Source organism: Vipera ursinii, assembly GCF_947247035.1.
Source record: "Vipera ursinii genome assembly, chromosome: Z".
In the NCBI taxonomy this organism is placed as follows: Eukaryota; Metazoa; Chordata; class Lepidosauria; order Squamata; family Viperidae; genus Vipera; species Vipera ursinii.
Window position 1 is genome coordinate 14,380,616 of NC_139517.1, and position 15,308 is coordinate 14,395,923.

General features: G+C 44.7%; 1 protein-coding gene across 4 annotated transcripts; it reads right to left on the reverse strand.

The window, feature by feature from the left end:
* Window positions 1-8,711: 8,711 nt before the first annotated feature.
* FIZ1 (FLT3 interacting zinc finger 1) lies at window positions 8,712-13,958 on the reverse strand. Of its 4 annotated transcripts, XR_014494346.1 has the most exons (3): window positions 13,811-13,958; window positions 9,392-11,296; window positions 8,712-9,343 (listed from the first exon to the last, which is right to left on the reverse strand). XR_014494346.1 is itself a non-coding variant. In XM_083379170.1 (2 exons), the coding sequence occupies exon 2, from the start codon at window positions 11,279-11,281 to the stop codon at window positions 9,827-9,829; it is 1,455 nt and encodes a 484-aa protein (XP_083235296.1). In that variant the 5' UTR covers window positions 11,282-11,296; window positions 13,811-13,958; the 3' UTR covers window positions 8,712-9,826. The 4 variants fall into 4 exon arrangements, 3 of the variants coding, with proteins under 3 accessions (XP_083235296.1, XP_083235298.1, XP_083235297.1); XM_083379170.1 differs by having other exon boundaries at window positions 8,712-11,296; XM_083379172.1 differs by lacking the exon at window positions 13,811-13,958 and adding an exon at window positions 13,277-13,595 and having other exon boundaries at window positions 8,712-11,296.
* Between the last annotated feature and the right edge of the window lie 1,350 nt (window positions 13,959-15,308).

A 15,308-nucleotide genomic window follows, 5' to 3' on the forward strand; every position in this document is an offset into this window, starting at 1 on the left:
CCAAATTCAGGACCTGAGATTTCCAGAAAACAGGCAGAAAATGTCGCAGTTGAGTCCTTCCCAGGACTCAATTATGATTACGATTACTATTACGATTCACACTTGGTCAGATGGTCAATATAAGACAAATCCTGGGTGGCAATTTCAATAATTGGGCGGTTTAATGCATGTCCCACTTCCTGCGTATCAACAGAAGGTGCTTCGTGGAAGAAATGAGGAGTCCAAAAACGCAGCGGGTACATGCAAAATCCTAGTCCATTTTACATATGAACAGATGGATGGGAAATGGAGGGCACAGGCTGGCCACTTCCTCCATCTGCTGCCTGGGGTGTTTGTGTCTCTACACAAGAATGCAGCGAGAATCATCCCCAATTTTCTGCTGTAGACATAACTAGCAAAGATTTCTTCATTAGTGTTCCCTTAAACACATGGGACAGGCAGGGGTAGGCAACCTTGGCTCTTTTATGACTTGTGGACTTCAACTCCCAGAATTCCTGGGCCAGCCATGCTGAGGGGAAAGGTAAAGGTTTCCAAGCTGAGCCATGCTGGCTCAGGAACTCTGGGAGTTGAAGTCCACGAGTCATAAAAGAGCCAAGGTTGTCTACCCCTGGTAGGAACAGAGTACAGGTTGTCCTTGACAACCATCAAAGTTCCAATGGATCTACCTGGACAAGTGTTTACAACCCAGATCTGAAATTCTGATGGTTCTTCCCCCACACCCCCAGTGATCACATGATTGCACTTTGTACATTCAGCAATTGGGCTGCATTTACAGCCATTTGCACCATCCTGCCATCATATGACTGTGTTTTAGGATGGTTTTGCTGAAAGCCCAAATATATTTCCAGTTTTCGGCAAAACCCCACTCATAGCAAGCTATTGGTTCGCTTATTGACTTTGGTGTTCACTCAACAACTGTGGATTTGCTGAACAACTGGGGTGATTCATGTAATTACATCAAAAAAGGTCACATGACTGATCCATTTTACGAATGGACCAGAAGTGATGACCATGGTGGGCAGTGACTTAAGGCAGTGGCTGTAGTAGCGAATCTTTGGCATTTTAATTCATTAAAGGACTAAAGCTATGAATATATTTAATAAAGAAGAAAATAATGGAGCGTTTGTGAAGACCCACCTTTTCCGTTTAGATTTTCCTTATCTTCCTAACAAAAAGAATCCTGTGTAGTGAGTTGGGCTCAAAGTTACTCAGCCAGTTTTTCTCATGGTCTCCTGGTTTCTAGGACAACACCTTAACAACACAGGGCCAAACTGGCTTTCTCTATCTTGCTGAAATCAAGATAGGAGATTATCTGAAATGGTCTGTACAGCTTATCTCCCAGAAGACAAGGCGAGATGATAAATACGCTACACATACCAGGCTAGACACCAAGAATCCATGAAGCCAGCTGAATGACCTTGGGCCAGTCACTCTCTTTCAGCCCTAAGAAGTGGGCAAGGACAAACCCCCTTCTGAAATGTTGCCCATAAAACTGTAGAGACTTGTCTAGGCAGTCATCAGGAATCAAAACGTTGTCTTGAAGGCACACACAAAGAGAGAAATCGAATTGAGATTTATTTTGGGGAGAGTCAAAAGTGTTACAGAATGACTTTGAGTGTTGACTATGTGGAAAGTCACACACACACACACACACACACACCCCAGAGAAGGAAATATTAAAAGGGCAGAAAAATATATTTCCTTAAAGGATCTTAAAGAGGCAGAAAAGCATGCCCAGTTTTCTTAATAGCCCCAAGTCTCCCTCCCCCAAGCAGAAACCAGCTCTGTAGAAATGCAGATGTAAAGGTTGAAGCTAGAAGAAGAGAAAGGCACCTAAAATCTATATACCCCACCCAAACTCTAAGACAGGACATTAGGATTAACCCCCAGATGCCAAAGGGACACAGGTCAAAATACATGACACAGGAAATGGAAAGCCCCAAACAGGAACAGGAAACAACCTCAAGAGCCCCAGAGGGTATAAAAACCCACTCCCTACATGTGCTCTCTCTCTTTGCTTCCAGAGCCATCTTTCTGTCTGGCTCTCCTCTTCAATGCACTGCAACCTTCTTTCTAAAGCAGTCGCCACGTTGTTTATTCCCGGCTTGGACTGAACCATGATGAAGACTTTTCCTTCAACAATTGGTTTTACCGAATTGCAGTTTACTGATTAAGCCATAAGTGGTTCAGCTTCATACATATGAAGCCCAAAATCATGATTTACAAACTATACTGGCTGTCCCCACAGCAAATGGTGCAGACCAAAAGGTGCAGCGACTTGGCGGGCTAAAAGAACCTCTTTGTATCTAGAGCACCATGATGGAGAGAAGATTGTTAACAACACAGGAGACTCTTTCTTCTGCCTCTTTCAGTTGCTTATGTTTTTCTAATGTGTCTATACTGTAAACCTCCGGAGAAATTATGCTTGTAACCAAGGTGAAGTTTGGTCCAGCTGTGAGATCAGGCACACAGCATTTGTGGGTGCCATAGTTACTGTTGCTATGGGGGGAAGCTTCAAACCACATCAATACAACCTTCAGAACACACCAAGTCAGGGTTACCTTAATCATGATTTGCCATCAGCCGTGTTTTCACAACCCATTAGGTCACAAACAAGTTGACCACATTTTAGCCTTGTGGACTGTATGAACCCACCCATAGTATTTTCTTGTGTGTACAAACAGAGCTGTGTTACCTGAAGCAGCTAAAAATTATTTATTTATTTAGATTTATATACCGCCCTTTTCCCGAGGGACTCAGGGCGGTTTACAGGGCAAATTAAAACAGTGCAATGTACAAATTAAAATAAAATAAAATTAATAGCCCCAAAAGACTTTAAAATTTAAAATTTAAAACCTTAACATCACTCAGTCCAGGCCGGCTAACTCAAATAGCCAGGTTTTTAGGACCTGGCAAAACGAGCGAAGGTCGGGGGCGATCTGGAGTTCCACAGGCAGTTGATTCCATAGGGCAGGCGCGCCCACCGAGAACGCTTTCCCCCTGGGGATCGCCCGCCGGCACTCCCTGACCAGCGGGACCCTGAGGAGGCCCTCCCTGTGGGAACGCACAGGACGATGGGAAGTTGATGTTGGCAGCAGGTGCTCCCTAAGATAATCTGGACCCATGCCATTTAGGGCTTTATAGGTCATCACCAGCACCTTGAATCTCACCCGGAAGGCAACTGGAAGCCAATGCAGCTCGCGGAGAAGAGGCGTTACATGGGAGTATCAGGAGACCCCCATCACAACTCGCGCGGCTGGATTCTGCACCAGCTGAAGCCTCCGAGTGGTCCTCGAGGGCAGCCCCATGTAGAGAGCGTTGCAGTAGTCTATTGAAAAGTCTTTCTTTCTCCTTCAAAACCTAATCTCTAGCCAGGTGTTGGCAACCTCAGCTCTTTTATGACTCAGGTGACTCAGGAATTCTGGGAGTTGAAGTCCATGAATCATAAAAAAGCCAAAGTTCCCTACCCCTGCTCTAGCCCAAGATGGAGCTTTCCTAACCTTACAACAATCCTAACATGTAGGGTCAATGTAGGTAGTCAAAAATCAAGATGGCAGCCACAACTGCACTATCAAAGCCATGCATTTATATCATGTAAAAAAAAAAAGAACAGGGCTGTAATTGTGTTGTCACAGTCACTATCTTGGTTGTGTTGTCACAGTCCCTATCCTTCAATGGCCTTTTAGTAGACTTTGCATTATTTCTTTACTTTTGTTCATGGTCAATTCCAGTCAGAAAAGAGAAGAAACAGGAATGGAACAACACATTTGTTAGGCGTAGATAGTGCTGGATTCAATTTTTTTATATTGTCGATGTCAAACCAGAGATGGCAAATCCACCCCCTTAAGAGACTGCACCAGCAAGAAAGCATCTTTTATAAATCATAAACACTGCAGCAGATCTGAAAGCTGCTATTTTTCAGTGAAAATGTTCCAAAGAGACATTTCCTCCAAAATTGTTGATGTAATGCTATGAGTTAAATGCTTCAGACTTCAGCTACTACCAATTGGGGATGTTTAGTAAATCTTTCCCCAGCCTGGCGGTGTGTTGGAATTAAAATTAAGAGCCTTGGTGGAGCAGTGGGCTAATGCCTTCTTAAGTAACACCAGCTGCCTGCAATTAGTGCAGGTTCGCATCCCACCAGGCTCAAGGTTGACTCAGCCTTCCATCCTTCCGAGGTAGGTAAAATGAGGACCCAGATTGTTGGGGGCAATTAAGCTGACTTTGTAATAATGCCGCTTGGGGGGTGTATGAAAGCCCTAATAAGCAGGCATACACATAGGATGAAGGCTACTGCTAAGCTTGTAAGCCGCCCTGAGTCTTCGGAGAAGGGCGGGATATAAATGGAATTTAAAAAAAAATTCCCATCAATGTACTATCAGGCTAGGAATTCCGATACAGGTAGTCCTTGACTTACGAGCACCATTCTGGGACCAGAATTTTTGTTGCTAAGCAAGATGGTTCTTAAGTGAATTGCACCCAATTTTATGACTTTTTTTTTGGCCACAGTTAAGCAAATCACAGCAGTGGTTACTCGTGCCATCATTAAGTGAATCCAGCTTCCCCCCATTGATTTTGCTTGTTGGAAGCCAAGGACACTGCAATTGTTGTAAATACACACGTTACTAAGTGCCTGAATTTTGATCACGTGTCCAGGAGGATGCTGGTTGATTTTAAGTGTTGATTTTATGTGCGAGGACCAGTTGTGAGCTATTTTTCAGAGCCATTGTAACTTTGAACAGTTGCTAATTTGCTTTTAATTGAGAAACATTCAATTTATGCCTGTGCATAGCTAGCTACACATTACACAAGACTGGACTTACAACCACAGCTGGGCCCAAAATTTCTGTTGCTAAGCAAGATGTTTGCAAAGTGAGTTCTCCCTATTTTACAACCTTTCCTGCCATCATGATGTTAAGTGAATCACTGCAGCTATTATGTCAGTAACATGTTTGCTAAATCAATCCGGCTTCCTCATTGACTCAGATTGTCCGAAGGTCACAAAAGGTGATCACATGATCCCGGGATACTGCAACCAGTGGCCAAGCACCTGATTTTGTAATCACACAACCATGGGGATGCTGCGACGGTTGCAAGTGTGAAAAACAGTCATAACTTATTTATTGGGGCTGTTTATTTAATTTCTTTTAACTTTTGTATTGTTGTTTTTATTGTTGTTAGCCGCCCTGAGTCCTTCGGGAGATAGGGCGGCATATAAGTCCCAAAAATAAATAAATAAATAAAAAAATAAGTCACTTTTTTTCAGTGCTGCGGTACTTCAAACGATCACTGAATGAATGATTGTGTGTTGAGGACTACCTCAAATGAATTTTGTGAATCTTTGGCTTGTTCCCCTCCCTTTTATATGCAAAAGCCGGGTAATAAATGAGACAAAAGCATTGCTCCTCTAGACCAGGAATGGCAAACTATAGCAACTCTACAACCAATGGACTTGCAACTCCCAGAATTCCTGAGCCAGCAAAAAAGGCAGCTGTTGACATATTTGTTGTTGTTAGTTGTGAAGTCGTGTCTGACCCATCACGACCCCATGGACAACGTTCCTCCAGGCCTTCCTGTCCTCTACCATCTTCTGGAGTCCATTTAAGCTCACGCCTCCTGCTTCAGTGACTCCACCCAGCCACCTCATTCTCTGTCGTCCCCTTCTTCTACATTTCCCTTTATTTCTTCTTCCTTGTCACAACATATCCAGTAGTTTCATATTATCATGGAGCCTTGTAAGAGACAAGAGTCCAGACTAGGGTTTCTCAACCTTTAAGACACGTGGACTCCCAACTCCCAGAATTCCCCAGTCTGCATTAAATTCATATTTCTTAAGGTTGTCAGGGTTGAGAAACACTGGTCCAGACCTAAAGAGAGTTAGTAATCTCTGCTGCTCTGTCAAACTGGATTGTTAGGTGTCTCCACATCATTGCTGATTCCTGGCAACTGCCTGAACTACGATAGTCCCAACCTTACTCTTGGCAAGTTTTGGAAGTGGCTTGCCCTTGCCTCCTTCTCATTCAGGCTGTGAGCGTGTGACTTGGCCCTAGGTTGCCCCGCTTGCTTTGTGAGTCAACACTGCGAACAAATTTGGCTGAAGCCATTTTACCCTTGGTTTTCGGTTGCCACGTAATTGGGAGGAGGGTGTTTTTAACTTAAGTCAAAACAATACACTGTTCTATGGGAACCAAGGTCGTTGCTGACTGCATTTTGGCGGGCTGGGGTTTCCATTAGAAGCACAATTTATTTTAATTGGATAATGTGATTTATATGACACCTTGCTGGGGTGGGAACTTCCATTTTGCAACACTGTAACCTGAGGGGAGGGGATTTCAATCTTGGGTTCACCTTTGTTCATGCCGATACTATGTAGCCAAATAAATTGCCTTGGAAGTTCTTTTAACTGGTCTCATCTATCGGAGCCATGACATTGTGCCTGAGGTGGGACTACAATTCACAGTCTCCTGGTTTCAAACTTGGTGCCTTTACCACTACACCGAACTGGTGCTCCAACCTGTTTTTACTGGCAATGTTTCTGAAATATTTCTCTGTTACGGTTTCAGCTCAATTTTCTCACCTGTACGTCGGGACTGGGAGAGGCAGTTTGGTGTAGCGATTAGAAAACAAGTGATTAGGTGTTCTAATCCTGCCTTGGGCACAAAGCCTGCTAGGCGACCTTGGGCCACTTACTCTCTCTGTTTCAAGGGTGTATTCTAAACCATGGCTAGAGTTTAGGGTAATCTAAGCCAGTGTTTTTCAACCTTTTTTGGGCAAAGGCACACTTGTTTCATGAAAAAAATCACGAGGCACTCCACCATTAGAAAATGTTAAAAATTTTAACTCTGTGCCTATATTGACTATATATAAAGTAATTCTCTTGAATAGGAATCAAATAAACACAAAGAAAGTATTTTATAATTACTTTTCAATTTTCCCCACGGCACACCAGGCAGCATCTCGCGGCACACTAGTGTGCCGCGGAACAGTGGTTGAAAAACACTGATCTAAGCAGATCATTCAAACACAAGGTGAGTTCATTGCTGTGTATAAACATGCTGTCACTTGAGCCTTATGCCCAGAATGACATCAAGAGAAAAAAAAAGATAGCTACATAAAAACTGCAAATGTTAATCCATAGGTATACGATGCAGGTTTAATATAATGGTAAATTAGCAGAAATACAATACTGCCTGCCATATGGGAAAATATTTCAACCAGCTAACCTAGGTGCTGGCTTCTTGCACTGCCCAGGTACTACTGATGGATATTTTTTTTCCTCTCTCGTGCGCGTGCACGCGTGGTTAATTATCTTGAAACCAAGGTTGAAGTAGCTAAGGGTTCAAGCAGAGGACAGGTAAAGTAGGTCCCTTGGCCAGACAAACTGGACAGGCTATGTTTCCAAAACATAAGAAATACCCACATGTGCAATTATTCTTTCAATAAAGTAATACAGAAATGCCCAGGTGCAAGGCTTACATTCCACAGAAGATAAGGAACTGGATTTTGGTCAGGTACATAAGTTTATTAGATGTTCAAGGACCTAACAAGGACTTAAAAAAGAGGAAAAAACCCCCCAGAAGACTCAGTTGTTGGTCAGCAAACAACTCCATATTGGGATGGGAAAGGGCTACTCCATCAGAATCTAGAATTCGTAGGGAATGAGTTTGCACAGCCAGGAAGTCCTAAAAATGGCAGCAGACAGGCAAGAGTATAGAGCAGGGGTAGGCAACCTCGGCTCTTTTATTGACTCACGGACTTCAAAGAATTCCTGAGTCAGCATGGCTCAGCTTGGAAACCTCTCCCTTTCCCCTCAGCATGGCTGGCTCAGGAATTCTGGGAGTTGAAGTCCATGAGCAGAGGTTGCCTACCCCTGGTCTAGACCAAAGCCAACCCAGTGTTAGGTTTTCATGTAGGGTACAGGAACATACAACTCTTCACTGTGTTCTAATTTCTTGTTTAGAGCAGGGGTGTCCAACCTTGGCCACTTCAACTTCAACTCCCAGAATTCCCAACCAGCCATGCTAGCTGGGGAATTCTTGGAACTGAAGTCCAAACATCTTAAAAGTTACCCAGGCTATACATCCCTGGTTTAGATAATACGCCTTGCTTTTTAGTTTGTTCTCTGTTGCCTATGTAAGTAAATGTGAGCTATCCTTGCTCCCAGGAGATCTTAATCTTTATGAGATGCTACTAGGCACCTAAATTTTTTTAGCAGTTTTAAATATCATTTGGAAATTATACATAAGCCTAGGCCAACTCAAAATTTCACCCTTCCTATAGCCAACCATGAAGGAGAAATATACCAGCTCCTCAATATTACCATTAAAATGACAAATACTCTTTAAATTATTTTGTTAAACATTGTCTTCCATTAAATACTAAGTTTCTCTGCCTTGAAACTTCACACCAAAGCAAAGGCATTTGTTTGGCCTTTACACAGTTTTCAGAAAGGAATAGCAGAGGTGACCCAAATGAACATTCTTCTGGCTGATAAATTGGAGAAAACATGTCATATAGCAAGATTAAAAATAGGAAACAGAATTCACCCTCCTCAAACAGCCCCAAATTCCCTCATAAAACTATTGTTGGGAAGAAAATTTGGACAGCGTGTGCTAGAAATGCTGGTGGGAGCTGTAGGAAAAAGGAGATAAATAAAATAAATATAAAAGGCTAACATTTGGAGGGGAGGGTGGAAGAAACAGGCTGTCAAGTTTTGTGATTTTTTTTTAATCAATGGTGTGAATTATTTTTCAATACTTAATATCCCTTTTGTAGCATATATACCGTGAAGTAAAAAGTTCTCAAATCTAGTATTAGTGGGCTTCTCTAAATCAAGTTGAACCTTTTTGGAGATTCCCAATAAATTACAATGTGTACAGTTATGTCATAAACATCTTACCCTCATTTAACCTTTGGGGATAACGGTTATTATGAGAGGCATAAGGTTTCTCTACCTTTAGGGACAGGAAGTCCATCTAACTGTAGTCCTATCAATTCACGAACAGAAGGGCAAAAGGAAGAAGAAAGAAAACTATACGAAGTAAAGAACAATGCAAGTTAGATTTGTGCACATTTATCTTCTTTTTTTTTTAAATTTGGCCAATTGTGCTGCCTTTTAGTACAAGACCCCAGTACTAAAGTGATTGGGAAATACTCAAGGGTGAAGTAGTACTCTGCCTCTTTAAATATCCAGCAAAGTTTCCTCACTCTCTGGAAGGAGAGACAGAAAAAATGGCTCTGCCCCCACCCCAAGCTCTCCAGGATTATTGGCCGAAGTAATTTCAGCATTGTTAAGCTCACCCACATAAAAGCGCCTTCAGAGGTTAGACCAGGGGTGGGCAACCTCGGCTCTTTTAAAAGAGCCGAGGTTGCCCACCCCTGGGTCAGACACTTAGCCAAGGGGTTTTTCCTGTCATAACTTCTTTGCGTGGCTCTGAGTATTCCTGTTCTGAAATCAAGAACTTTCTGGAACCGATCAGGTCAATAGACAGGGAGATATTCCTCTCTACCCGACATATCGAAACCTTATATATTTGCCAAGCATGTGCAATGTATTCTATTAACAGTAGTGGAACATTGTGTAAATAATATAATATAATATAATAATATAATTATATTTATATTATATTTAAAAAAAATTCCTTTCAAGTCCTTGCCCTAAAGTACTGAACCAAGAAGGAGGGTGAGGGGCAGGCAGAGTTCGGGAACGTCAGGCAGAAGTCTACCTCCAAAACGGGAACATCTGTGGCTGCCACTGGGGGACGGAGGTAGAAGAAATGGGGTGCTGGGGAAGGAGGGTTATTCTCAGCAGATCAGGATAGCCCTCCTAGTCAATCCCTCGGTGCAGCTTGAGATGGCGGGAGAGGTTGCTCAGGGTGATGAACCCCTTGTGGCAGACAGTGCACTTGAAAGGACGCTCACCGCTGTGCAAGAGACGGTGCCTTTTCAGGTAACATTCATGCCGGAAGAACTTGCCGCATTCAGTGCACTGGTAGGGTTTCTCACCGGTGTGTACCAACACATGACGGTCCAGGTCTCGGGGACTGCGGAAGAATTTCTCACATTCGCTGCACTTGTAGAGTTTCTTGCCGGGCTGAGTCGGGAATGTCCGGAGATCCAGCTGGGGCAACAGGTGGCGTTCTAGCTCGCTGCCCGGGCCTGGTAGTGGTGCTGTGGACACAGCGTGGCTCAGCTGGTGCTCCTCCAGGGCCTGCAAGTTCACGAAAGGCTGGCCACATATGCCACAGGTGAAAGAGGGCTCGCCTCCGTGGGCAGTCAGGTGAGCGGCAAGGGTGTTGCTGTTGGCAAAAAATGTTCCACACTCACACTGGTACAGCGTGTCCGGCGGGCGAGTTTCAGGAGAGTGGCAGGATGGACAGCCTCTGCTGTGACGCTCAGTCTCCTCCTGCCCCCGCTCACCTCCTTTCGGCTGTTCCTCCACGCCATTCAGTTCCGGCACCCTCCCATCCCTCTTCTGAGCTTTCTTGGAGCAAAGTTGGCACGGTAGGGGCCTGTCCTTGGCATGAGTGAGCTTATGGCGTTCCAAGAGGGACGCAGCGTTGAAGTCTCTCTCACAATCCGGACATTTAAAGGGTTTGATGTCAGTATGAGCCAGCCAATGGCGGCGAAGTTCAGAGGCTAACTGGAAGTGACGCCCGCAGGCCCCACAACCGAAAGGGGCGGCCCGGCCTCGGCCGGCAGCACAAAGGTGTCCCAAGGGACTCTGCTCTTTGCCGCAGGCCAGGCAACGCGGGGTAGGCGCTTGAGGGGCTGCAGTGGCAGGAGACGCCCGGTGCTGGCGCTTGAGGTGGCGGCCCAAACTGCTACGGGAGGAGAAACGGAGCTCACAGATATGACAGCAGTACGGCTTCTCTCCAGTGTGGACCACCTGGTGGTGAAGAAGTCCCGTAGAGTCCCGGAAGCCTTTGGGGCACATGGTGCAGCGGTAGGGACGCTCCCCGGTGTGGCTCCGGATGTGGTTCACCAAGTTGAAAGAATGCTTGAAGCTCTTGACACAGTGAGGGCACTGGAAAGGCTTCAGTTCGGTGTGTCGGGCAAAATGGCGGCGCAGGTCCGAACGGTAGCGGAAGCTCTTGTCACATTCGGAGCAATGGAATGGGGCTCGGGGGCCTGCTCCATTGACCGTCAAGAATGAGGGGTCGTCCTCAGTATCCGAGTAGAGAACGGCGCATTCTTCCTCAGTTCCAGGGGCCGTCCGAACGCCTCCTGGAGCCTCCTGGGAATGTTGGCCCTCTGGCCATGCTTCACCATGGCTCTCCATCTACCCAACGTACTTCTAGAGAGCAGTAAGAAGAGAATTAGAGCTGAAGGGGTTCTCAAGCTGTTGAGTTCAAATCCCCAATAAAGACAGCCCCCTCTTCCCAGTGTACAGGTGGCCCCTGACCTATTATCAAGATTGGGAACAGAATTTCCGTCGTACGTCATTCCTGTCGTAAGTTGACACATCTGTGGGACTGAAGCTTATTTTTTTTGTGCTGATTTTGTAGTGGTTGTTAAATAAATCCATTCTCACAAATGGGATTTTTTTTTGCCAGAAACTGTTGCAAATCACAGTCACGTGACTTCAGAATACTGCAGCCAATTTTAAATGTGAACCAGTTGCCAAGCACTGGAAATGTTGCCATGTGACCTGGGGGGGGAGGGAAAGGATTTTATGATGGCCAGTGGTGCTTTACAGGCTGTAAGGCATCCATTCTAAAATTGTCATAATTTCAAACAATCGTTAAAACAACTGGCCTTAAGTTGAGGTCTACCTGTAAACCCATCACCCGAACCATTAAACAACTTCTAAAAAGTATCTGCATAAAAAAACAATTGAAAGTAATTCATTGAAAAACCCAGGAAAAATACTGTAAAAAGCTCTGCATATGGAATTGTTGGGTTAATCCGAGAGTGCCTTCTCGTGCTGCAATGTGTACTAATTCAGGATGGTTTAATTCAGGTAAGGCAGAGGTTAATGCTTTTATTTCCAAACAATGGAAACAAGTCAACGGGGTTTTTTGGGGGGGAAACATCTCAATTCTTGTCAATGCCATTAGATTTCCTGCACTAGCAGATAGTATTAAACATAGACGTGGGAAATCTCCAGGGTTTATTTGTTCCTGGCTATGGTAGATGAGTTGCTTCAGAAAACTCTTGGTATAATGGGGCGTTGGTAGAAAACTAAATTTTTCTACAGAAGCAGGACCACAGAGGGATGTGATATAGGATAAAAACTTATTACGTTTCAATTGCTCACTTTCTTGAATGGAATTAAGGGTTCCAAGTTTTTTGGGCACCCACAACATTGTGCAGATTTGTTCTTACAAGACTGAAGCAGGAAGAAAATCCTTGCCCTGAAAGTGCCCAGAGGTTCAACAAACTTTTTCTTATCCTACACCAAGCAGCTCTTTTTCTTTGAAAAGCTGAAGCCTGAAGTCTTATTTCCTATTCAGGATGTTCACCTTTACACCAACCACAACCTTCTAACAGATGCACAAGAAAGAGAATAATGAATGAAGTGCAATCTTTGCTGTCTTCCAGTAATGTAAATTGAAGGAAGGGAAAAATAACTGAAAGGGGACAAAATTTTTAAATAGCATCAAAATACACATGGAATATTAATTTTGCCCAAACATACTGCTCTTCCTTGAGCGGCCTGTTGAGGTGGCAATCTGCTTTCTTTTCCAAGCTGAAGCAATATTAAAAAATATTTGAGAAAAGAACAAAGTCAGACCATGTATGCCTTTTTTTGAGAATTCAAAAAAAGCCTCAGTCTCCCTTTGGAACTTCTGCACTTCACCTTTGCTGCTGATGCTTATGCCAATGGCTCTCAACCTTGGTAAGATTTGTGGACTTCAACTCCCAGAAATTCTTGCCTGTGTGGACTTCAACTCCCCTAAATCCCATGTCTGGGATTTGAAGCCCACACATTTTCAAGCTGCCAAGGTTGAGAAACTCTGGCCAATGCTTTTTTTGTCCTTAACCCAGGGGGAGAAAAAAACCTGAGCCAGTTTAAACCAATGATGGCCTAGAAACCAGGAGAAGCATGAAAAACTGGCTGGGTTACTTTGGGCCAGTCCCCTCCCTCTGCTCTCTCAGCCCAACCCACCTCACAAGGTTGTTGTTATGAGAGAAAAGAGGAGGAGGAAGACCGTTTAGGTACATTCCTCACCTTGAGTTGTATGGGCAAGATAAAAAATCATTTTTGATTCGGGCTTGCAAACCAACTTCCAGGATCGTGACCACCCCACACCTCTATCCGAAGAAAATTCACCTTTTCTTCTTGACTGCAAACAAAAGACCCTCCGCATCTTTCGTCTAAGCTGAAAATGCCGGAAAAGAGTTTTTGGACCATCCCTGTCCCCATAAAAGCCCTCCAGATCTCCTGGGCTGCCGTTCGCCTAACCTCCAGCTAACTTGGCCAGCTCTAGATTTCCCAGCCGGTTGAAGTCCAACTTTTGTCTAGACTCGGACAGAATTGGGGGGGGGGAGGGAGGAGGAGGAGGAGATATTGATGGATCCTAACCCAGTTTCTATAGACCACGATCTCCTTGCTGTTCCCTACGGTGCTCTGGGAATAGAAGTAGCTTGCAGGGATCGTAGCCTCTCGCACAGGCACTTTTGGGGAACCCGGAATCCGGGCTCCAGGCGTTATGACTCTGTAAACTCTCTCCCTAACTCAACCCAGGCGCCCTGCCTTCCCTTTGCTGCTCGCCTCCTGCCCGGTGGGCTAACTACAGGCGCGGGGTCTGTCCGCTCAGTCCGCCGCACCCCCGTCCCCCCCGTTCCCAACGTCTACAGTACTCACAACTTATCGGCGCCGACATTTTAGTGAAGGGCAGATCCTTCGACGGACGGCGACAGGGAGGCTAACGTCTGCCCTCTTCTCCCCCCCCCCCCGAGAAACTACTCAAGGGGTCGCCGCGAGGAAGCGTTGACCTCTGGCGACAGTCGCTCCCCCCCACCCTCCAATCCAACCCCGATGGAAGTTAACAGGATGCTCCACCCCCGCTCCTCCCCCATCTTTTCTGTGGGCAAGAAGAAGAGGGAGGCGCAGAAGCGGCGTGTTCCTTGTGGGCAGGTGGATGGCGGGTTCGCTGCGGCGCCATTTTTGATTCGGGCTGCTTCTTCAGGGCCTGGTTACTAATGCGACGGCGGAGGAAAGGTGGGCCTAGCTTGGTGGGCGGGGGGCAATAAAGAGCTGCAGTGTCCGTAACTCCGAGAAAACGGTTGTGATTTCGGATGGCAAGGAACGGAAAAGAATGTTGGGGGTTCCATGTTTAGTACTGGCATTCAAAAAGGCGGAAAAGCCACCACGCTTTCTTTGGGCAACGAGCAACACGGAAAGGCATCCTCTTTGTCGTTGTTGGGACAGGCTCCTCCCCTATAGTAATAAGAATGCTTGAGCTGCCATGTTTGATGTGGGCAAAGAAGGTTACAGGACCGAGTGTGGGATTTAAGGAGGCGCCAATTTTTCATAACCCTAATTTTTACTGATGTAGAGGTGGGAGAAGAGATGCTTCCCTTACTGTGTATGTTAATTAGAAAAATATATTTTCTGCAAGCAAGAAAAGTAGAGATCTTCTGTATTCCAATGAGAGAATGGAATATAGAGGCCTATAGAAGTATTAGGTGATGGGCATTTTTTTAAAAAAATGTTTATCCTCAGCGTTATGCTGTCTGAAATTGCACTCTGTGACACAGGTGCAAAGGACAAAGGAGCCATGTTATGTGAAAATTAAATGGGAGCCTGAAACGGTGTGGGTGGAAAAACATATATAATCAGGTAGGAGTGATTTTTAATTGATTGCTTTACTGGTATAAAAGTAAAGTTCTTATTTATTTTCAATGACTGCTAAATCAACCTTTGAGACAGATCACTGGCAGAATTCTTGAAATTAGAAGAGAGTGGTGAAAATTTATGATCATTAGATACACCTTCTGGCAGGGCATTTCAGCCTGTTACAGTGACCATGTGTGCCCTTTATTTCAGAAAGTTGAAATATGCATTTTTGTAAGTTTTTTTCCTTGGCTTTGCTCTTGAATTTGCCTTTGTAAAGTTATAAACAATTACCATTTAAATCCTTATGAATCTCTTTCATATTTGTCCCTTTACACATTTGTCCTTTATCTTTTTTCAAGAAAATATGTACATATGGTCCCATGTTGATGTGCATTGAGACAGTTGCCAGGGGTGACTGTCACAAAACTAGGTTAGTTTTACAACTTGCTTCAGAACCCCTCCCTTCCTTGGGCACTTCAACTTGTTCATTTAGTGGGCAAAGATTACAGAATCCCTTGCTTGT

Coding starts and splice junctions, on each gene's coding strand:
- FIZ1 (XM_083379170.1), bottom strand. CDS start 11,281: ATGGAGAGCCATGGTGAAGCATGGCCAGAGGGCCAACATTCCCAGGAG.